This window comes from Dermacentor albipictus, chromosome 2, assembly GCF_038994185.2.
Source record: "Dermacentor albipictus isolate Rhodes 1998 colony chromosome 2, USDA_Dalb.pri_finalv2, whole genome shotgun sequence".
Taxonomy (NCBI): domain Eukaryota; kingdom Metazoa; phylum Arthropoda; class Arachnida; order Ixodida; family Ixodidae; genus Dermacentor; species Dermacentor albipictus.
Window position 1 is genome coordinate 113002287 of NC_091822.1, and position 24057 is coordinate 113026343.

The 24057-nt window shown below is 44.5% G+C and overlaps 2 protein-coding genes across 4 annotated transcripts in view; one reads left to right on the forward strand and one right to left on the reverse strand.

Moving 5' to 3' along the window:
• Positions 1-4339, reverse strand: part of LOC139055519 (nose resistant to fluoxetine protein 6-like) — a 32656-nt gene extending 28317 nt beyond the window's left edge. The window contains exons 1-2 of the mRNA XM_070533021.1: positions 4214-4339; positions 3532-3616 (exon numbers count right to left, since the gene is read on the reverse strand). The gene's annotated coding sequence lies outside the window, so the exon portion shown is untranslated. The remainder of the gene's footprint in view (positions 1-3531; positions 3617-4213) is intronic.
• A 587-nt stretch (positions 4340-4926) lies between these two features.
• On the forward strand, positions 4927-21339 carry LOC135910940 (uncharacterized). 3 transcript variants are annotated; one of them, XR_010567172.1, is made up of 4 exons: positions 4927-5034; positions 7818-8060; positions 17236-17423; positions 20975-21339. XR_010567172.1 is itself a non-coding variant. In XM_070533022.1 (3 exons), exons 1-3 carry the CDS (start codon positions 14664-14666, stop codon positions 21033-21035), a joined length of 315 nt encoding a protein of 104 aa, XP_070389123.1. In that variant the 5' UTR covers positions 14650-14663; the 3' UTR covers positions 21036-21339. The 3 variants fall into 3 exon arrangements, 1 of the variants encoding a protein (XP_070389123.1); XR_011511825.1 differs by lacking the exon at positions 17236-17423; XM_070533022.1 differs by lacking the exons at positions 4927-5034; positions 7818-8060 and adding an exon at positions 14650-14729.
• The last annotated feature ends 2718 nt before the right edge of the window (positions 21340-24057 follow it).

Genomic DNA, 24057 nt, shown 5'->3' on the forward strand with positions numbered 1-24057 from the left:
TAGAACACGAAAATACACTCCTAGCGTTTTGTTTTCCATTTCTATAACTATTTATTATGCGTTTTTGAAAAGTTGGTCAATTTCAAATGCCTGTCATTCTTGGAAATATTGTGGGGCACCAGGCTTAAAGGTGTCAAGCGGCTATTCGTGTAATTATTTTCATGGCCGTTGTTCTCTGAGACGGTTGCCAAGCGTCTACTAACCGAATGGATTTAGTCACACCGCGGTACCCGCAGCGTTTCAACTTTGCGGGATCACATTGGTTTTGTAATATTCAATTATATATACAATCAATAGGTTTTGCAAATCATAATTAAAAATCAACTTGGTGGCTACAGTGTCAAGGCTGTTGTGACCACTGTGCTGTGAAGCACAATCCAATGTGAAGGCTGCTAGTGCAAAGGCAACCGTTGCTTCATCATGGTCAAGGAGCCTATGCTTCCTACAGCAAGTTTTGGCCACTTGCATGTGGCTTTTCAATATTGAATCGCCTTCTGGAAGGCCATTTTCCAAGCAATCTTTTCAGCCTATAAGTTGGTAAAATATCCCCTACTGTTCATTGAAGTCGCTAAGAATGGCATTGATTACTTGATAGAAAAACTTTGCCGTAAGCAGAGGTAGAAGTCCCAAATTTAGCGTCAATATCGCTCAAGTGACAACACGGATACCTGTAAATTATAGAAGCAAATTTGATTTTGTGTTTTGATAGATGGCTATAGGTTGGACGGCCCCAACAAACATGGGACGATGCAAGTGATCGTGGATTAAACTTCTTTTGAACAGCCTAGCGATAGCTTTCCCAGTAATGCAGGCTTCCAACGCGCGCCCACAGGGCACTCGCACCACAAAGTGCAGAGTAACACGCCATCTGCTACAGCACGCGAAGGCGAGGCCCGAAAGCAGTGGATACGTAATAAATAAATCATACGTTATCATCATCATCATCAGCCCGGTTACGCCAACTGAAGGCTAAAGGCCTCTCCCATACTTCTCCAACTACCCCGGTCATGTGCTAATTGTGGCCATGTTGTCCCTGCAAACTTCTTTATGTCATTCGCCCACCTAACCTTCTGCCGCCCCCTACTACGCTTCCATTCCCTTGGGATCCAGCCCGTAACCCTTAGTGATTATCGGTTATCTTGCCTCCTAGTTACATGTCCTGCCCATGCCCATTTCTTTTTCTTGATTTCAGCAAAGACGTCATTAACTCGCGTTTGTTCCACCACCCAATCTGCTATTTTCATATCCTTAACCTTACAACCATCACTCTTCTTTCCATAGCTTGTTGCGTCGTCCTCAATTTAGGCAGAACCCTTTTCGTAAGCCTCCAGGTTTCTGCCCCGTACATGAGTACTGGTAAGACACAGCTGTTATATACTTTTCTCTTGAGGTATAATGGCAACCTGCTGTTCATGATCTGAGAATGCCTGCCGAACGCACTCCAGCCCATTCTTATTCTTCTGATTATTTCAGTCTCATGATCCGGATCCGCAGTCACCACCTGTCCTAAGCAGATGTATTCCCTTACCACTTCCAGTGCCTCGCTACCTATCGTAATCTGCTGTTCTCTTCCGAGACTGTTAAACATTACTTTAGTTTTCAGCAGATTCATTTTTAGGCCCACCCTTATGCGTTGCCTGTCCAGGTCCGCGAGCATGCATTGCAGTTGGTCCCCTGAGTTACTAAGCAAGGCAATATCATCAGCGAATCGCAAGTTACTAAGGCATTCTCCATTAACTCTTATCCTCAATTCTTGCCACTTCGGGTCTCTGCATACCTCCTGTAAACACACTGCGAATAGCATTGGAGAGATCGTATCTCCCTGCCTGACGCCCTTTATTTGGAATTTGTTGCTTTCTACATGGAGGACTACGGCGGCTGTGGTGTCGCTATAGATATATTTCAGTATATTTACATACGGCTCGTCTACACCCTGATTCTGTACTGCCTACATGACTGCTAATGTTTGGACGCAATCAAACGATTTCGCGTTATCAATTAAAACTGTACACAAGGGTTGGATATATTCCGCACATTCTCCAGCAGCTGATTGATATAGTGTGATATTGATCTATTGTTTAGTAGCCTTTACGAACTTCTGCCTGGTCCTTTGGTTGAGAGAAGTCTAAGCTGTTATTAATATTACATACGAAGGACGAGTTCGATGCCTCAGCCGTGTCTGTTGTTGTCACGTGACGGCATACCTTGCAACGAGGTTTCCCACACGGTCGACAGCCCTTGGACGTGTTTGACATCTGTGTTTTCGCCCTGACTAACAAATCCCTTAAATTTTTATTTCTTCTATACACAACCCGAGGCAGCTGCTTGAGATAGTAGCGAGTTGGATGCTGTGTTTCATGATATTGAAATGGCGGTAGAGAATGGCATTGAGCCGAAGAGCACCGGTAGTGTATGTGAGGACCAAGATCGGATCTGATTGCGTATTGGTATTGCTTCACCTTTCTCCCATTATATGTGCTCGATCTAAGATGCGGGCGCGTTCAATGGCATCGTCTACTATTTTTGGAGGATATTTTTGGTGTATGAGAGCAGATTGCAGTTCCTCCGCGGGTCGCTCAAATTGCGCAGATTCGGAACAGACTCTCCTGTATCTGTGGGCCTGGGAGTAGGGGATGCTTGTTTTGCAGGGATGGGGGTGGCTACTATTATACAAATGCGGATATTGCTGACGATCTGTCGGCTTTTTGCATAGGGAAGTGGAAATGCGACCGCCACTCAGTGACAGAGTGTTGTCGAGGAAGTGAATACACTCTTCGGCCATATATATATATATATATATATATATATATATATATATATATATATATATATATATATATATATATATATATATATATGGCCTCTGGGTTAGGAGAGGGCTGAGCCATTGCAACTTTTGCTTGTTGAGGGGGGCATGGGTTATTGCTCATGTTGACTGTTTTTGCTCGCACACATGAAAATTTTGCGGCACATTAGCCATGAACCGCTTCTCACTCAGGAAACATTAAACGTGCGCATTTGAGCTTCGCCTTGTGCATGGCTGAAAGTGAAAACTGTCCGGGGTCAGGCCTTCAAACTTTTGTCAAAGCTTTGCGGTCTGCGATTCACCCATCGCCACACACATATGCAGGACCCGTATCGGTTGTACATTTCGTATGCTGAAACGCTTGATACGCACAGTTGCAGGTTATTTGTGACAGTGAATATATTAATAACCAAGATTACCGACCATTCTCAGTAGCTGAGAGATTTAAGGTAGTCGGTGAGCGCACATTTTGGACACCAGTGAACTTTATTTGTAGCCGTGATTCACTTTGTGTGTCCTCCTTAGTCTGGTCTTGTTAGAGTTGTTTTTCCAATATGAATAGGTTGCTCCGTAAAACAGAAACAGAAAGGCTTTTGTGAATTCAATGTAAAAAGTGGCAAAGGGACAGCCGCAGCCTGTGTACATTTGTTCACGGATACGTATGCATTTGGTTCTGTAACCGACTGCTTTTGTACCGATAAACGAATAAATAGAGCTGTACTCACGTCTCAATACCCGCGGCTCGAGGTTCAGGAAGGCTCTTATGGTCCGTAGCAGAGCCGTGCTGCACTCGGTTCGCACGTTGGCTTCCTGCAAATTTTGTATCAAACAGCGCGACCCTTTGGAAACTTCTGTGGCCACTGCATCCCCAGCAAATTGCGCCTAGTCGATTCCCTCAATTTTTTCCACCGTATTATCCGAGCTTCTTGAAGTCGCGGGTGCCGATGCACTCCGATCGGTAGCGATCGTCGCATTCTAAGCTAGCGAACGTTGGACAAGGAATGGAAGCAGCGCACATGATGGTACGAATACCCATAGCCTGAAGCTCGCGACCGTCTGTCATCGCTGACTTTAGGGACACCATGATGCTAAATACGTTCGAGAGCACGGTAATGAGGAAACACGTCTCCAAGCGTCGCTGCTAGGAGGTCCTCGCGTGAGTACAGAGTCGTATGCTAAATGATGACAACGCGCGGCTCCCTAAAAGAAAAATGCAAACTGCGCACAAATATTTCCTATGCTTTCTGTCGTGAGAGGAAACTTAAAGCATCAACAATTTCACAAGGTACATGCCTTCCGGAACCAATCCCGTGTTCTTGACGAAGATAGTTTGTGAGTTTACTTTTTCTGGCAATGGGGTTCGTTATATAAATGCACCTGATACTGTTACAAATAAACAGCACTCACATGAGCGTTCCATGATGTTTTCACGTCGAATTCAATGGTAGTCCAGCAGTTCTCATAAAAGCTAACGTTCCGTGAAAAAGACTGCGCGAGAATATCGGGTAACGCGATCAAGCGGGTCTTTTTTTCACAGCGGAACAAAGGAAGATGAAATTGAGTGACGTGAGAATGAAAAAACTTAAACTACAATAAGCTGGTCACTCACTGCAAGTTCGCACGGACAATGCGCCAAGGCTCGGGTGTCTCATGGCTGTTTCACTATCACCTTCCACAGTGTAGCTCAGGCAATCGCAACTATGGGCGCAACATGCGTGAGTGCGGGACACACCGTTCAACACGCTGCGCCTAAGGCAGAACTAGCATTTGAGCAGGCATCTTCTTAAAAATTGGTATACTGCAATTACACTCTCGCTCATTCCTTCGCAAGACCACGACGTCCGTGCGTGGCATAATCAAGATTACTGGACTGCGCACACATGTATTTTTTGTGTGCGGTCTTGCGGCTAAGGCAGAACTAGCATTTGAGCAGGCATTGTCATAAAAAAGTGCTATACTGCAATTACACTCTCGCTCATTCCTTGGCAAGACCACGACGTCCGTGCGTGGCATAATCAATATTACTGCGCAGACATTTTTTTTTTTGTGCCGTCTTGGTCAGATAGAGGAAAATAGAGTTACTAAATACAGCCACGTATTTAGGCACGATAACAAATCACCAGGACAGCTTAGGAACGCATTACTTTCAAGACGAGGCACGCAAGGGGCAGCGACCAAGAACACAACGCAACGAAGATACTGGACTACGAAAGCGCTCCAACCCACAAGTAAGTTTTATTTTCAAGAAAAAGTGTTTCATATATGCACATAAACCCACCACAGTGGGACAGGAAATGCAGTTTATACCAACAGGTCACGTAATAGTAATAAATGCGAACATTCTCGCAGCATCCTAGCTACATATCTGCTTTAATGCTGGCCTTATGAAAATGATAAGTTGCGTTCGTGCAGAACGATCAATGGCTGGCTGATGCATGTGTCGTTGGGCTTGGCAATGTGAAAAACCTCCAGCTACGTGCCATTGGATGTCTTGCAATGCAGAAAGCGGATAAGTGTTCGTGCTTCAACCAACTTCCCCGATGGATGCCACATGTAATAGAAGTCCTAGAGGTGTTTGGTTCTATGGCGAAGAATTAAATTTTTATATTCCACGGAAACTAGAGAGACACGACGTCATTTATTGCCAGTGGTGTACATCTGTACCAAGTTTATATGCACCGATAAAAGAAGCTTTGCAACCAACGCTCGTACTCCTCTCGCAGACGTAATCCCAAGGTCAGCGTATCTGTGAAGGGAATAAATAAAATTGCAGGATTTTCCCAGTTTGAGGAAAGCATAACTGAGGACTACTGTATCGTTGCTCGCTAATAAATACATGACCCAAAGAGCGTCAAGGCTGCAAAACAAGTTTTTTAGCAATCATTAGCGACCCGGACACGCAGAAGCTGCAATTTTTACGGTAATTCTTGCGCAGATGTTCATGGTCACTTCAGGCTAATGCTGTTTTACAGATAGCGTACTTCGAGTAAGAGTTCTACCTGTAGAAAGATTACCAAAGCGCGTAGCGTCCTTTATCAAAAATATCCTGCCATTGAGTTCTGCATGTCACAGGAGCAAAAGATTTTCATTTGGTTTATTGAGCAACTCCAGCAAATGTTTCTTTTTACTACCGTGTCGAGAGGCCATTTGGTGACGTGCTTATTTTTCAGTGCTGATAGTTCAGGCTTTTTCCTCCAATGAGCAGTGCCTGCGAATATGCTATCAAAGCCAAGACCGCAGAAGCCACGCTAGTTATATTCTTTTCGCGCTTTTCTGTAACTATTTTATGTCGGTCCTAGCTTTGTGAATAGGAAAATTACGTAAAAAAGAAGCGATTAAGTACGGACGCATGACCATCATCTGAATGCTTTGAATTCCTTATGGACATGATTGACTGGAATTCGTGTTTATGATGATGTGGTAACATAGCGTGATAGTGCATAAAGTACCCTCTTCTTTCCTTAGAGGTCGTTAGTTTACTACATCTTTGAGTTTCTCGCTGCCTCTTAGCTGCAGGCATTCTGTATTGTTGTACGAGATGGCAGTATATAGCAATGGAGGCAAGAAAATTTTTTAAGGTATAGCTTCTCAGACCAAATCTAGGCACTCACATTAGTGTTCGTGACCACTTGGTAAGATGGCACTTTATTGGTTCTCAGTTTGTACCCGTCAAGGCGGCATAGCGGCTATTGTGTTGTGCTGCGAAGAACCAGGTCACGGGATCAAATCCCGGCTGCGGCCGACGCCTTTCGATGGGGGAGGAATGACGCCCAGGTGTACGAAATTGAACCGCAGTCCCCCACTACGGCGTGCCTCGTAATGAAATCGCTCTTTTGGCACGTAACACCTCCGACGTCAATTCAATTCGCCATTTGGCTCACTCTTCCCTAAATGAGAGTAGTGCATTCTTATTTAATGCGTTTAGCATTCTCAGGAAGCGTTGTACGATTTCGATTGACTATCAATCCACTCGCATGAGCCGACCCCGATGAAAGCGTAGTATAGCGCCATCTAACAAGACCAGTGCGCTGCAGACAACCGGTAATACTTCGAGCACCACTACCTCAGAGACCAATTCGGTACCCAGTACAGCGTCCGCACACTAAATGAATAAAAGACTGTAATGCCATACCGGGCCTGCAAAAGTGGATGTCGAGCGAAGCTGCTGAAAACCACCATTACAACTGCTGAGGATGGATGTTTGCCATTGTTAAAACATGTTGGCTGGCTAGTTGTTTACAATTCATGATAGAGGGTATAAGCGTGATGGAATGATGACGTAGAAAGAAACAGATGCACAGCGACAACAATCTAACTTTCAAATATAGATTTTATTTTTCCACGCATCAATAAGTACTTACCGTACGAACGGAAACAATCGTGACAGCAAAAAAAGAATATTCAGTGGTGCATTTCGATCAACCGCACACGCTTGCAAGGCATAGTGAAAACATATACTTCAATGGTCACAAAGATAAACTGAGGAATCGTATCTCCTTTGCAGATACCGGCACTCATGGCTTGCTCATGCACCCTTCCTCTAATTTTGCAATTTCGTAAGCATCCACACTCTCCCTTGTCATCCTGCTATGAACCCTATACAGAATGGAAGTACTTTCAAACTACGGTTTGCAGGAACTCGGAAATATCTCGGAAATTAATACCTTAATGGCCCCAGATAACACTAGTGACGTTTTATCAATGCTCTTTTAGTCTCTCTTTGATGCATTTCCCTGTTTCACCAACATACGTTTTTCCGCACGAAAGTGGAATGGCATAGGCAACGTTATGGGTGCCGGTTAGAAATTGTTTGCGATGTTGAGTAGAACATGCGTGCCTTTCCTTATTGCCTGTATTAAGCTGTTTGCATCGTTTCTGTAGACGCTCATAGGCAGAGAAAACCACGGCCGCCACCAATTTCGCCGCTATTCTTCTAAGATTATGTGGAATCAGAAGGCACTGCGGGACCTTCATGAACACAACGATGAATCCATTGCTGCTTTTTGTACAGGTCCCACTGTGGACTGCGTCCACACCAGTGCGTGATGCATCGGATATCACGAAAACGATAGCCGACGCTAAAGACCACGTGTTCACCTACGGAAGACGGGCTTTCATGACGAAGCCCGACCAGCCACACGTGACATCAGCGCCGCCACTGGGATATATAAGCCATGCCGATTAGGACCACATCAGAGGGCACGGCGGGACCTTCATTAATACAACGATAAATCCGTTGTTTCTTTTTGTACAGGTTGGTGTTTAATGCTCATCTATCTGTTTTCGTAGCGATAATATGTTAATTATTGTCCTGCCATGCCCGGTTGTATGTTTGTCACAAATGGATGAAGCGTGGAATGTAGTTTTGCTACTGCTGGCTGGGGATGTAGAAGTGAATACCGGACCTTCTGGTATTCAGCTAATGTTAAAAAACATGCAAGAAACCTTGCAGGCCTCAATAAACAGCATTTCTATTTCACAATAATTTCATAAAAAAAGCAATTAACGATGGGTTCGATAAACCGAACGATGCACTCACTGTCATTGCAAAACACACAGAACAACTGACTCAGTTACGGTCAGAGGTCAGCTCTTTGAAAGAAACTATAAGCAATCAACAGAAGTTAAATGAGTTGGAAGACCCAAGTCGACGAAGGAACCTTATAAATTTTGGCCTTGCTGAACCAACAAATGAAAGCCCTGGTGACTTGAGAAGGTGGGTTCTTGATTATATATTTTGTACAAAACTTGCTGTCACAACCAATGCAGTCGAACGTATACACAGAATAGGTAGAATCAGCGATAGTTTACGATAGGTAGCTAGGCACTGGAAGTGGTAAGGGAGTACATCTACTGAGGGAGGTAGTGACCACGTATCCGGATCATGAGTCTGAAATAATAACAAGAATAAGAATGGGCTGGGGTGCGTTTGGCAGGCGTTCTCACATCATAAACAGCAGGTTGGCACTATCCCTCAAGAGAAAAGTGTATAACAGATGTGTCTTACCAGTCCTTATGTATGGGGCAGAAACCTGGAGGCTTACGAAAAAGGTTCTGCTTAAATTGAGGACGACGCAACGAGCTCTGGAAAGAAGAACGATGGGTGTAACGTTAAGGGATAAGAAAAGAGCAGATTGGGTGGGGGAACAAACGCGGGTAAATGACATCTTAGTTGAAATCAAGAGAATCAAATGGGCATGGGCAGGACATGTAATGAGGTGGGAACCTAACCGAAGGTGATTAAGGGTTAGGGACTGAATTCCAAGGGAAGGGAAGCGTAGCAGGGGGTGGCAGAAAGTTAGGTGGGCGGATGACATTACGAAGTTTGCATGGACAACATGTCCACAATTAGTACATGACCAGGGTAGTTGGAGAAGTATGGAAGAGACCTTTGCCATGCAGTGGGCGTAACCAGGCTGATGATGATGACAACTTCGTAATTGGTATGTTTAAGATAAAGCAATAATTGAAGAGATAACTAATTAATGGCAGATAATTACTTAATACTTCTGGATGAGAAAAATATTGGTGAAAGCACACACGATTAAGTCCATTATTAAGTCAATACGACTTCTCTAGATCTTTTGGGTTTTTTAAAGTCTTGGTCCAAGTATATTGAGACACCCGGTAGAAGAACTACAGAAGAGGAAATCGTGATAGGTTCGCAACGCTCATGGTCAACAATTAAACAATGCCACCAACGTTGTCGTGTTTCAGAAGAGGAAAAATGTAGAAACCATCGACAACTATTATCAATGTGAGCGAATAGCCCCTGCGAACGGTATAACGAATGAGCGAGTGAACGACAATGGCTGCTATCGTTCCTTGCCATCCATCACGACAACATGCTTACCCGATTGCAAGCACCCTTTCGCTAGGCACTTCCCTCGCTTTCCCAAAGTTCGTTCGAGGCAGCGGTTAAGATCAAACACGTTCAGTTCTTGCACTTCTTGTTGTGTTGGTGTCAGCGCTGTCAGCATTCGGCAGAACACTCAGCTGCGCTTTTGGTTTATTTTTCCTGGGCGAGAATCCACTTATGGATTTTCCTGTGCCGCATCATCTGTGATGGGCTGGCCACCGCCGGGCGGCCAGCGTTACATAAGAAGAACGAGTGTGGGACCCCCATCAACTTCCTTCGTTTCCTTCCCGCCACCCGCTTGCCCAAGAGTACGCGCGCTCTCTCTGGGCTTGACGCGACGGACGAGAGAGGGAGCTTTGACGCGCTCCCGCAATAGCTTCATTCGTTTCTCCCATCACTCTCATTCCCAAGAAGCGACAGCTGTCAATTCAAACACAACTTGGAGATATGGCCGGTTCGCCCATATCGCCAGTAGGGTTGACTCCCACCAAAGGACATGTTTTCAAGTGCATTAATGAAATATATCTTCATTGCCTGTGCTTAAATTAGCTTTGCCTTAACTAACACCAAAGGTCGCGCTGACACTTCATCGCGTTGGCATCACGCATAGTTATTAAGATGCTGATGCCCTAATTCGCCCTAATTAACACCGAAGGTCGTGGGTTTGACTCCCACCAAAGGTTGAGGGTCTACGGGCCCGCTGGTCCGTAAACATTCTCAGCTAGAACTCCTTATTTACAGATGTCCGAACGCGGCTAGCACTTGTCCGAAAAGCTGATTTCTGTATTACAAAACCTAAAGGAAGTGTCACTGATGCACTCGGAACCTATCTTTTACAGCGAAGCTGTTAGCCTCTTTGTGGTCGGCATTTTTCGTGTCTGTCCGTGAGCAGAAGTTATCATCACCACCAAATGCTCACAACCCCCTAAGCGATCAAAAATGCAATGGCACATTCCCTTCTTAATAGAGAGACTACGTGCACTCAGCAAAGTCAAGCGATCAGTGCACTCATTCATTGGAATCACGCATACAACGTACAGGACATCGCATGTTTCAATAAAGAACAAGCTCAAAACAAGTATCTATCATGATCAGCAATGGCACATATCCCGGTGAGCAAGCAAAAATGCAGTGGCTCATACCTCGTAAGCAATGGTTCATACCCTCGTAAGGCAGATGCTATAAATGCTCAGGAAAGTAAAACGAACAGTGCATACAATCATTGAAATTACCCTTGCAACAAACAGAACAGCTTACGCTTCAATAAAGAGCAAGCTCAAAACAAGCATCCGGACCATAAATTAAGGATTGCAGCAGTTGGAGTTGTGCTTTTGCAACTGGTTCGCTAGACATCCACTTACGCAGGGCCGATATGGCATGTCAATTTTTAGGATGTGGTTGCATTGAATCGCGTGCAATACGGTGAAACAGGGCGCTGCTTGAATGACCGAGCCGGAGAACACAATCACGCGGCCACACGAGCGCAAAGACGACTTGGTGCATTTTCCTGCGAGCTCCAACGACTGCGCGTGTTAGCTGCATTTCCCGGAGTTTAACGCCATATTCGGATGGCAGTTTCACAGTGCTCTGGCGTCGCTGCTAAGTTCATATAAAATGGCTGACTAAATGATTACTGCTAGTCTGCTACAACACGTGCGCTGAATCAGTTATAAGGAATCAAGATCATCCCTTCCGCACTTGGTAATTATCGTAATAGAGATTTAGGACTCTTATTCACCCCATTTGTAGCCCCGATAGAACATTGGCAAACGACCACCCGAATATGCCATATTTCCCCAGGTAAGGGCCACGACCACAGTACAAGCGAACTAATGGAAGCATTCCCTAAAAAATAGATGAGTCCGGAGGGTCTTAGTGTCACTTCTATTAGCCAGTATGAAATGCAGACAAGCTTCAACAAATGGTTGCCGCGTTACGTCATCGTTACGTTCCGTGCTCGTGAAATCTTTGTGTATGTATACCTGCTTACGGTTCCTGTACAACATTATTGCAAGTTAACGTCTAGGTCATTTTACCTACTTCTTTTGCTGTTTTCATCTTTATTACCGTCATCAAAAATAGAACCGAGAGGCCACTAACAATCGGTCACAATCGGTCCCATAATGGTTCGCTTCGTGAGACGCATAGGGAGATGCAAATGCGACTCCTAATAATTTGCATTCGTAGAATATATAATTGACGTCATTATATAGGTTTCAACAAAGCGTGCAAACAACCTTGCTCAATGCAGTTGCGCCATAATAAAAAATAAATCATGTGTGCTGAAGGCGGTGTACAATTGGGCAACTGTTTATTGTTGGCGGCGAAATCCGAAGCCACCCATGTACAGTGGCTGCTCGTTAAGGACGTAAGGCGGTCAAAGTTTTCCGGCTCCCTCCTCCTACTCCGTTCCACATAATCATGCAGATGTCCAGACACGTAAAACGACAAAATTTAAATATAAACTACTTCATCTAGAGCTTCATGCTGGCGGAAACTGTATGTATCGTTGAAGGGAAAGATACACAGGAAAGCGCGCACAACTACGTGTGCTTCTGAAAAAAAATGACCCATATTATCATACTTGTAAGTTAGCACTGGAAAAGAAAGCGTAAGGATCGTAATTACGACAGTAAAATCCGCCACGGAAAGCCAATTTTTTTTTCGTTAATGCGAAAACATTATATGTCCTATTACTCGGAAATCTGTCGGCGTCACCTCATGATGATAAAAAAAAATGCCCGACGCCGCAAGGAATAAAACATTCGTGAGCTATTACACTCCGTGAAGGTGGATAACCAGCGAAGCTGTTTAGACCACGACAAAGAGGCAGCACGGAATGTTCAACAAAGCAACGAATACATTTAATTATCTCGATCAGTGGTCGTCGCGACGAAAGTTACGCAAACACATTTAGCTATACACATCCTTCAGGACTATTATATATATATATATATATATATATATATATATATATATATATATATATATATATATATATATATATATATATATATATATATAGAGCCTCTGGATTAGGGGAGGGATGAGCCGTTGCATGTTTTGCATGTTGAGGCGGGCACGAGTTATTGCTAATGTTGACTGTTTTTGCTAGCCAACATAAAAGCCATGGACAGCTTCTCTTGTAAAAAACCAACGACACTCAGGAAACATTAAAGGAGCGCACTGGAGCGTCGCCTTGTGCATGGCTCAAAGTGAAAACTGCCCGTGGTCAAGCCTTCAAAATTTTGTCAAAGCTTTGCTATCTGCGATTCACCAATCGCCACACATTTATGCAGGATCCGTATTGGTTGTACATTTCGTATGCTGAAACACTTCATAGGCACAGTTGAGTGTAGGCTATTTGTGACAGTGAATATATTAATAACCAAGATAACCGACCATTGTTAGTAGCTGAAATATTTAGGGTAGTCGGTGAGCGCACATTTTGGACACCAGTGAACTTTATTTGTAGCCGTGATTCAGTTTGTGTGCCCTCCTTAGTCTGGTCTTGTTAGAGTTGTTTTTCCAATATGAATGGGTTGCTCCGTAAAACAGAAAAAAGAAAGGCTTTTGTGAATCCAATGTAAAGGGTGGTGAAGGGATGACTGCAGTCTGTGTACATTCGTTCACGGATACGTATGCGTTTGGTACTGTAACCGACTGCTTTTGTACCGACAAACGAACAAATAAAGCTGTACTCACGTCTCAATACCCGTGGTTCGAGGTTCAGGAAGGCTCTTATGGTTCGTAGCAGCGCTGTGCTGCACTCGGGTCCCCCGTTGGCTTCCTGCAAATTTTGCATGAAAGAGCGCGACCCTTTGGAAACTTCTGCGGCCACCGCGTCCCAAGCAACTTGCGCCTAGTCGCTTTCCTTAATTTTCCCACCGTGTTATGCGGGCTTCTTGAAGTCACGGCTGCCGATGCACTCCGACCGGTAGCGATCGTCGCATTCTAAGCTAGCGAACGTTGGACAAGGAATGGAAGCAGCACACATGACGGTGCGAATGCCCATAGCCGTATACCTGAGGCTCGCGACCATCTGTCATCACTGACTTTTGGGACACCATGACGCTAAATACGTTCGAGAGCACGGTAATGAGGAAATCCACGTCTCCAAGCTTCGCTGCTAGGAGGTTCTCACGTGAGTACAGAGTCGTATGCTAAATGATGACAACGCGCGGCTCCAAAGAAAAATGCAAGCGGCGCACAAATATTTCCTATGCTTTCTGTCGTGAGAGGAAACTTAAGGCATCAACAATTTCACAAGGTACATGCCTTCCGGAACCAATTCGGTGTTCTAGACGAAGATATTTTGTAAGTTTACTTTTTCTGGCAACGGGGTTCGTTATATAAATGCACCGGATACTGTTACAAATGAACAGCACTCACATGAGCGTGCCATGATGTTTTCACGTCGAATTGAAGGGTAGTCCAGCAATTGTCATAAAGTTAACGTTCCGTGAAAGAAACTGCGCAAGAATATCGGGTAACACGATCAAGCGGGTCTTTTTTTTTTCACAGCTGAACAAAGGAAGATGAAATTGAGTTACATGAGAATGAAAAAACTTGAACTACAATAAGCTGTTCACTCACTGCAAGTTCGCGCGGGCAATGCGCGAAGGCTCGGGTGTCTCATGGCTATTTCACTATCACCTTCCACAGTGTAGCTCGGGCAATCGCAACTATGGGCGCAACATGCATGAGCGCGGGACACACCGTTGAACGCTCTGCGCCTAAGGCAGAAATAACATTTGAGCAGGCATCGTCATAAAAAAGTGGTACTCTGCAATTACACTCTCGCTCAATCCTTGGCAAGACCACGACGCCCGTGCGTGGCATAATCAAGATTACTGGATTGCGCGCACATGTATTTTTTGTGTGCGGTCTTGGTCAGATAGAGGAAAAAAGAATGACTAAATACGCGCACGTATTTAGGCGCGATAACAAATCACCAGGACAGCTTAGGAACGCATTAACTTTCAAAACAAGGCAGGCATGGGGCAGCGACCAAGAACACAACGCAACGAAGATACTGGACTACGAAAGCGCTCCAACCCACAAGTAAGTTTTATTTCCAAGAAAACGTGTTTCATATATGCACATCAACTCACCATGGTGGGACAGGAAATGCAGTTTATACCAACAGGTCACGTAATAGTAATAAATGCGAACATTCTCGTAGCAACCTAGCTACATATCTGCTTTAATGCTGGCCCTATGAAAATGATAAGTTGCGCTCGTGCAGCACGACCAATGGCTGGCTGATGCATGTGTCGTTGCGATTGGCTATGTGAAAAGCCTCCATCTCCGTGCCTTCGGATGTCTTGCAATGCAGAAAGCGGATAAGTGCTCGTGCTTCAACCAACTTCCCCGATGGATGCCATTTGCAATAGAAATCCTAGGGGGGTTTGGCTGTATGGCGAAGAATAAATTTTTATATTCTACGGAAACTAGAGACACACAACGTCATTTAATTGCCAGTGGTGTACATCTGTACCAAGTTTATATGCACCGATAAAAGAAGCTTTGCGAGCAACCCTCGTATTCCTCTCGCAGACGTCATCCCAAGGTCAGCGCATCAGTGAAGGGAATAAATGAGATTGCATAATTTTGACAGTTTGAGGAAAGCATAAGTGAGGCCTACTGTATCGCTGCTCGCAAGTAAATGCATGGCGCACAGAGCGTCAAGGCTGCAAAACAAGTTTTTAGCAATCATTAGCGACCCGGACACGCAGAAGCTGCCAATTTTACGGTAATTCTTGGGCAGATGTTCATGGTCACTTCAGGCTAATGCTGTTTTACAGATAGGGTACTTCGAGTAAGAGTACTAGCTGTAGGAAGGTTATCAAATTGTGTAGCGTCCTTTAACAAAAATATTCTGCCATTGAGTTCTTCATGTCACAGGAGCAAATGATTTTCATTTGGTTTATTAAGAGACTCCAGCAAATGCTTCTTTTTACTAGCGTGTCGAGAGGCCATTTGGTAAAGTACTTATTTTTCAATGCTGATAGTTCAGGCTTTCTCCTCCAATGAGCAGTGCCTGCGAATATTCTGTCAAAGCCAAGACCGCAGAATGCACTCTAGTTATATTCTTTTCAAGCTTTTTTTTGTAACTATTTTATGTGTGTCCTAGCTTTGTGAATAGGAAAATTACGTACAAAAGAACCGATTAAAGACGGACGCATGACCATCATCTTCCTTATGCACATTATTCATTGGAATTCGTGTTCATGACCATATGGTTACGTAGCGTGATAGTGCATAAAGTTCCCTCTTCTTTACTTAGAGGTCGTCAGTTTCCCGCATCTTTGTGTTTCTCGCTGTCTCTTAGCTACAGGCATTCTGTATAGTTGTACGAGATGGCAGTATATAGAAATACAGGCACGAACATTTTTAAAGTATAGCTTCTCAGACGAAAACTAGGCACTCACATTAGTGTTCGTGACCACTTGGCAAGATGACACTTTAGTCGTTCTCAGTTTGTACCCGTCAAGGCGTTGTAGCGGCTATTGTGTTGTGCTGCGAAGAACGAGGTCGCGGGATCAAATCCCGGCTGCGGCCGACGCATCTTTGTGGGGGCGAAATGACGCCCAGGTGTCCGAAATTGATCCGGAGTCCCCCACTACGGCGTGCCTCGTAATCAAATCGCTGTTTTGGCACCTAACACCTCCGAAGTCAATTCAGTTCTCCATTTGGCTCACTCTTCCCTGAATGAATGTAGTGCATTTTTATTTAATGCGTTTAGCATTCTCAGGAAGCGTAGTCCGATTTCGCGTGATTATCAATCCGGTCGCATAGGCCGACCCCGAAGATAGCGCAGTAAAGCACCATCTAACCAGGCCAGTGCGCTGGAAACAACGGTAATACTTCGAGCACCACTTACTCAAGGACCAATTCGGTACCCAGTACAGCGTCCGCACACTAAATGAACAAAAAACTGAAACGCCATACCAGCCCTGCAAAAGTGGATGTCGAGCGAAGCAGCTGAAAACCACCATTACAACTGCTGAGGATGGATGTTTGCTATTGTTAAAACATGTTGGCTGGCTAGCTGTTTACAGTCCATGATAGAGTGTATAAGCGGGACGGAATGATGGCGTAGAAAGAAACAAATACCCAGAGACAACGCTTTAACTTTGAACTATAGATTTTATTTTCGCACGCATCGATAAATGCTTACCGTACAAACGGAAAGAACCGCGACAGGAAAAAAAAAAGAAGACTCGGTGGTGCACTTCGATGAACCGTACACGCGTGCAAGTCATGGTGAAAACATATACTGCATTGGTTACAAAGACAAACCGAGAAATCGTATCTCCTTTGCCACTGATAGCGACACTGATGGCTTGCTCACGAACCTTTCCTCTAATTTTGCAATTTCGTAAGCCTCCGCAATCTCTCTTATCATCCTGCTATGAGCCCTACACAGAATGGAAGTACCTTCAAACTACAGTTTGCAGGAACTCGGAAATATCTCGGAAATGAATACCCAAATGACCCGATATTACACTAGTGACTAGTGACTAGACACTATTGAATGATGAATCCGTTGCTCCTTTTTGTACAGGACACGTTGTGGACTGCGTCTATACCAGAGCGCGATGCATCGGATATCACGACAACGATAGCCGACGCTCAGGACCACATGTTCGCCTCCAAAAGGCGGGCTTTCATGACGAGGCCAGAGCAGACAGACGTGACATCAGCGCCGCCACCAGGATATATAAGCCACGCCGACGGGGACCATATTAGAGGGTAGGGCGGGACCTTCATGAACACAACGATGAATCCGTTGTTCCTTTTTGCACAGGTTTGCGTTCAATGCTCATCGATCAGTTTTCGTAACGATAATAGGTTTATTATTGTTTTCCCGTGCCCGGCTGTATGTTTGTAACTGATTGATGAAGCGTGGAATGTACTTTTGCTACTGCTGGCTTGGGATGTAGAAGCGAATCCCGGACATTCTGGTATTGAGCTAATGTTAAAAAACATGCTAGAAACCTTGCAGGCCTCGATAAACAGCGTTTATATTTCACAATCACCTCTTCAAAAAACGATGAACTATAGGTTCTATAAACTAAGCGATGTACTCACTGTCAATGCAAAACACACAGAGCAACTGGCTCAGTTACGGGCAGAGGTCAGCTCTTTGAAAGAAACTCTAGGCAATCAACAAAAGAAGTTAAATGACTTGAAAGTCGACGAAGCAACCTTATAATTTTTGGCCTTGATGAACCAACTAATGAGAGCCCTGGTGATTTGAAAAAGCAGGTTCTTGATGACATATTTTGTGCAAATCTAGGTGCCACAACCAACACAGTCGAACGGATACAGAGAATAGGTAGAATCAGCGATAAACCTAAACCTGTCTTGCTTAATTTCTTTTACTACAATGAAAAAGTGTGTGTATAGAAGAATTGCTTTAAGCTCAAGGAAACAGGTATATCGATCTGTCACGACTATTGTAAGGCTACGCTGACGAAGCGTTCTCTATCATTGGCGGTATGGTGAGCAATTTAAAAATGAGCCGCGAAATATTTCACTGGAATATCACCGGCTACGTGTAGACGACAAAATATTCTTTATTTCTTCTTTCTTTATTTATTTATTCAAGCCATTCCTTACCGAAATGCCTTGGGGGACGCGACAAAAGGCACTGAAGGTGCCTGACTGGTCCTCGCCACCCTTGGCAGCTGCGGTCACACCAGCACATAAATCAATAACAGAAATCATTGAATACAATAGCCGCGATTCGAAACACGGTAGAACTTAAACATCACTAACTGTTCTTTATTTTTTTACACCAATAACATAAATATAGATACAATCAGATACATTGTACAGGTATATCGAAACAATCATCCGGGTACAGAAAATATATCGGACTTTCAATATGAAAACCCATGATACAGACTGAGCGGAAACCAACTGGGATTAGTCCGGCACGATTCTTAGCCTGTGTTAAGGAAAACATTTTAAAAAACAAGCCGCCTTCAATGTGATATCTTGTCATGCAAGTTGCCCGGTGTGGCCAGCATTCACCATGTTTCCTCGAGGTATACGATGGTTGTGCGCGGAAGAGGCAGACAAATATGTGTCTTCCGGCATTGTTATTAAACTATCCTTCACGAAAAAATTGGAGTTTAAAGCATTGCAAAGTATTCAATAAGTAATCGAAAATTATTCTGTATGATTCGGCAATTCTACATGAATGGGGACTATTCCAAAGAACGAATATGTTTTTAATACTTTTCGAGTAATTGGCACCAATGTGCAAGCAACCAAAGAAAGAAACTGAAACAGCTAGGGATTCATTTTTCATTACAACAACTAACCAGCATCCGAAAACCAAGATGCACTTTAATGCGAAATGAGTGCAGTTGTCAGTTGTTATGGTTGTAACTTGACGATTGACACAAGTTCATTCACAAACATTTTGGACAAAAAAAAGGTTACGTGTATCTTTACTACAACTTTACTACAGCTTTGTTTAGTAGCACTTGAAAGTGTTTAAAAAAATCCTACTACATTATTGACGAAATCATCTAAATAACCATTTCTTGTACATGCTGACATGAATACCGAGAGGGTCCAGTGCAGTCTATGTATAAGCAACTCGACTTATTGATAGGCTGTACCTCAATACGATGCAGTGACGAATTATGTGACACGTGCTTATCAATTCCATTTATGCTTTCAGCCATGTTTTTTTCATTAACTATTTTGCTTTGGCAAAATTTATGCATATTATTTAAACCTTCACATCAAAATATCAACTTGTAAGTTGCAGTCAGTGCTGTGCAAGCTCATTTCACTATAGTGAACTAATCCCATTTTCACGTTGAAAATATATGAATTTATTTGCTTCAAATAAACTTTTAAAACTCACTTATTGCACTGAAAAAAAAATAAAAGGTCGTAACGTTCTATCACGGCCGAGACATCCGTCCAAGCCGGCCTACCTTTCGGGCACCGCCCAGACGGAGGCGTACGGGAAGACGTGGGGGCCAAACGCAGCAGAGACAGAAACATCTGAATAGGCGTGAGGTGCCAGGGAAGAATTATTGTTGATTCGCATTGAACACGCTACTTCTAGAGCTCGCAGTGGGAACGCCCCGACGCCACAGGGGCGGGTCCGGTGCTCTACTGGGACAGAACGCATAATATTGAAATGAAATTATGGGGTTTTACGTGCCAAAACCACTTTCTGATTATGAGGCACGCCGTAGTGGAGGACTCCGGAAATTTCGACCACCTGGGGTTCTTTAACGTGCACCTAAATCTAAGCACACGGGTGTTTTCGCATTTCGCCCCCATCGAAATGCGGCCACCGTGGCCGGGATTCGATCCCGCGACCTCGTGCTCAGCAGCCCAACACCATAGCCACTGAGCAACCACGGCGGGTGCACAAATTCGAAAGCTATACTCGTATACAACTCGTATACGAGCATATTTCGAAAACAACTCGTATACGATGCGGTGCCAACGCTATTCAATTAGTGTTCACCACATTTTTTTTTAATATTTGCGCCGGCGCCGGGCCACAATGTCAGAGCGCTCGATGTGTGTTCGCTTGCGTTTATCGAATTTGAAGCCCATCTTTTTCAGTAGTCTCCATAGGGTATTTCTGCTAATATCAGGCAACTTGGGGTGGCCCTTCACTTCTTCAGGACGCTGTCCAAAGTTGAGATCTCTCGCTCACCACACTTACGACGCAACTTCAATCGTATGGCGTTGAGCTTAAAGCTGTCATATTGCCCACTGCGAGAGCTCGATATTCTTACCTTGCGAGGTCTTCTTTTTTTGTGTCTTGATGCCACTGTCGAGACATTCTTTTTTTATATCGCGCAACTGTGCGAGAGAACATCCCATACATCTCGCGTACAAGAACGAACACTTCACGCAAAGATTTCTCATGACAGTGATACCTTGTGCTTGAGTGCATATTGATGATTGGTATTTTCGGGCCTCATTACCTGTATTTTATTTCCTCCGTGACTTTCTTTTCTCTCTCCCCCTCCTTGCCTTTTCTCACTTCTCTCATATTATTTCTGCATGTTTGCTATTCGCCATCTGCACTAATGAAGCCGACTGTGGCGAGGCCAACCCCGTGCCCCATGGCCTTAACTGCATGCTTCATCTCCATTACCTCCCTTTTCTTTGCTTCCCCTCTTCTCTGCACTGCTCTTTTTTTCTTGCACTCACCAGCCATTCCTGTTACCGCTTTGCGGCTTTGTAACGCACCTTAACAAGTCGTGCACCCTCTCTGAGGTTGCACTTGGTGCTCATGCTTTATGCGTGCGCAGGCCCGCCGCCCGTGATACACGTCTCCGGCTGGTTCAACTGATCCTGCTGCCTAGAGACTGACCATGGAACCAAACGGAACCAAGAGCGTGCACCTTCTCTTTCCCCTTCAGGGGAAGCTGGCTGCTCCTCATCCTCATCGCATTGCAATAACAATGCGGTATCAAGACGAATGCGGATCACTGTCATTCTGTAGCATTGCATTTACCTGCGGGAGATTGAAACTAGGTTCCTGAGCGCTGTTGTTGTCTCCCGTTTTAATTACCTTCCAACTTTATCTTGAAACACATGCTTCCGCTCCACTCAGTATTTTTTTTACGCAATTGGGCTTATGTTACTAAACTTCGTTTGTGTCGTCGGTACTGACGACCCCACCTTACTCTTCTTCCTCTTATGAGGAAGCTTTAGCTCGGGCCCAACTCCGACGCGGCCTATTCAAATACACGTAAAACGCAAAAAAAAACGTTTTTCTGAAATAAACCCTGAACCGATTTTACTGAAATTTGTTGCATTTGAGAGAAAAAGTTAACTTTTAGTGACTGTTGCAAGCGGAATTTCCATTTAGCGCCTGAATTTTGTTACAGAAATATTGAAAAATGCGGAAGTTTGAAGAAAATGGAAGCACGAGGTTTAAAAATTCACAGCTCTGCATCAAGAACAGATATCGCGGTTCTGTGAACGGCATCCGTTAGATTATTGAAAGCGGACAAATTCAATAAGTCATTTTACATGTTACATGGATTTGTTACGTTGTTTACAAGGGTTCTGCAAAATCTGTATTTACATGTTATTAAATTGCTTGAGATTCATGTTAAAAATATCAATTTGTCCGCTTTGGATGTACTGTTAGATGTATTTCACAGAATTGTATTATCATTTCTCGTTGATGAGTAACAGAGTTGTAAACTTGATAGTCTCGTTTTCTGAAAATTTTCGATTTTCGCCAATTTTTTATAAAAAATTCACAACCTAAATCAAGAATTCGAAGCCAACGGTCACTAGATTTTAAATTTTTTCTTTTAAATGCAACAAACCTCGTCATATTTGGTGCAGTGGCTGCCGAGAAAAACGGATTCTCCTTTTACATGTATAAAGATAGGAGCACCCGAGCTAAAGCTTCCTCTTCAGCCCGACGCAGATGGAGCAATTTTCTTGCGAAAAATTGGCGAACGGTGGTGCGGCGTCCGCCCCGGTGGCCGGCGCCTTTCCGCCATCGATCAAGGTGGGCTAGATATGTTCGCAGGCGGTCATCAGCTCACCGGAATCGGCGAATGAAGGCTGTCAGCGCGGACCAATCAGCACGTGGTCGCGTCCGAGTTCCTGCCCCCGCATTTCACTCGGCTAGCCAGCCACGGAGCCCAAGGCTAACATGGCGGCAAAAGCTGCGCGCACCATGTGCAATGATCGACTGATCACATCCGTCCAGGCGCGACCAATATTATGTAATTATCGCCACCCTGAGTACAAGGACCCTCGGAAAAAGATCGTCGTGTGGCAGGAAGTTGACGCGGAGATGGGTAGCGACCCAGAAGGCAATCCAACAATAATCACAACTTTTTGTTGAGATGTGCTTTTTGCTTACATCAGCGCGGGCTCTTCCGGTGTATTGTTTCATTGGTTATTCGAAACAAAAAGGTGGAAACAAGCGTCTTTATCATTTGTTTTCGTTTGCTTGAGGCTGTCCGTCTCCCTGCCCCTTCCTTTTACTTGTTTCCCACTTTTTTTCTCTCCATACAGGGGTGCCTATAACATAAAGTGATTCCAAACTTTTCTATTCCAGTTCTGCAATCAGCCCTCCGGGATTGGTCAAACATTTTTTTGAACCACCCCCACTTCGCCTGTCTGTCACACGACGTCACGAAAACCGCCATAGCTCCCCATCTGATATGACGCATACAGACTCATTATGCTTCAATGGACCGAACGAAAAAAAATAGTTATTTCTGATTCAGCGCATTTTGCCATTCACCCTCGGGTATTGGTCAAAAGTCCTCGGGCTGCACCCACTTCACCGGCCTGTCACGTGACGTCACAAGACCGGGAAAACACACCACGTCGAAGTGACGCGTACGCGCTAAAGATGCATTAATATGGGAAAAAAACAGAATTTTCTTTTTATCGAGCAGTCGCGGGCTGCCCCGTTCCGAAAAGAATAGAGTTTAGCAGTGCCGTATTGCGGTACGGCAAGTGCGGTATGCGGTACGGTATTACCGTTCCATACTAATTTACCACGATGACCGAAGACGTTTTAGCTGCGTGTGCCGCTCGATGCGTACGTAAATGTGATAATGATGATAGCGACTAACATTGGGGCTTTGCAGATGGCAATAACTATGCACTGAGCGCGAAATATTCATTTTGACGAATACTTTTGGAAAGCTTTAGGCTGTCCATACGCGCATTATTTTTTACAGAAGTGCCCGGCTACGGCAAACTTAGACGCCAGCACAAGGCCGGTAGTGACATCTTGTGACACTTCGTCCTGCAACACGAGAAACCTTTTGTTACATAGGTGTTCTTGTCTAATGCATACATAAAAAAGGGTATGTTTCTTGTAAATTGTACCGCTGCTGGCACTTCCCACCAGCAGATAAGTAGAATATAGTTAGTTACTGCAATAAAACCTCTGCGTCCCCCTCTAAGTAAACTCTGCATCACTAGATGGCGCCACCTACCTGTTTTTTGTTTATGCCACTGTTTACTTTTCGCTTGGTTGCTCCGCAGAAGGTGATTTAAAGTAACCTCTTGTCTTGGTATTATCATGGTAAAAAAAGCACGCGAGACGTGGACTCTGTGGCCGACATCAGCTCCTCACTGCTTTGGCTTGGTGCAGCTCGGCTCGGGACACACCGTGCCAGCCGAGCCTTACCGACTCCTTACCGTCTAGTATGCCGTACGGAAAGTCATTCCGTGCGGTAAAGCTCGCGCATGCGCAGTACTCGACCGGTACGGTATTACGCACTAACCGTACCGTATAGCGTACTTTCCGTAGCACCGCTAAAAGTCCCTAATAAAAGATGACTACCGCCGATCGCTCAGCCACTGGCTACTCGCACCTGCTGGAGAGCATGGGCTTATTTGCGTA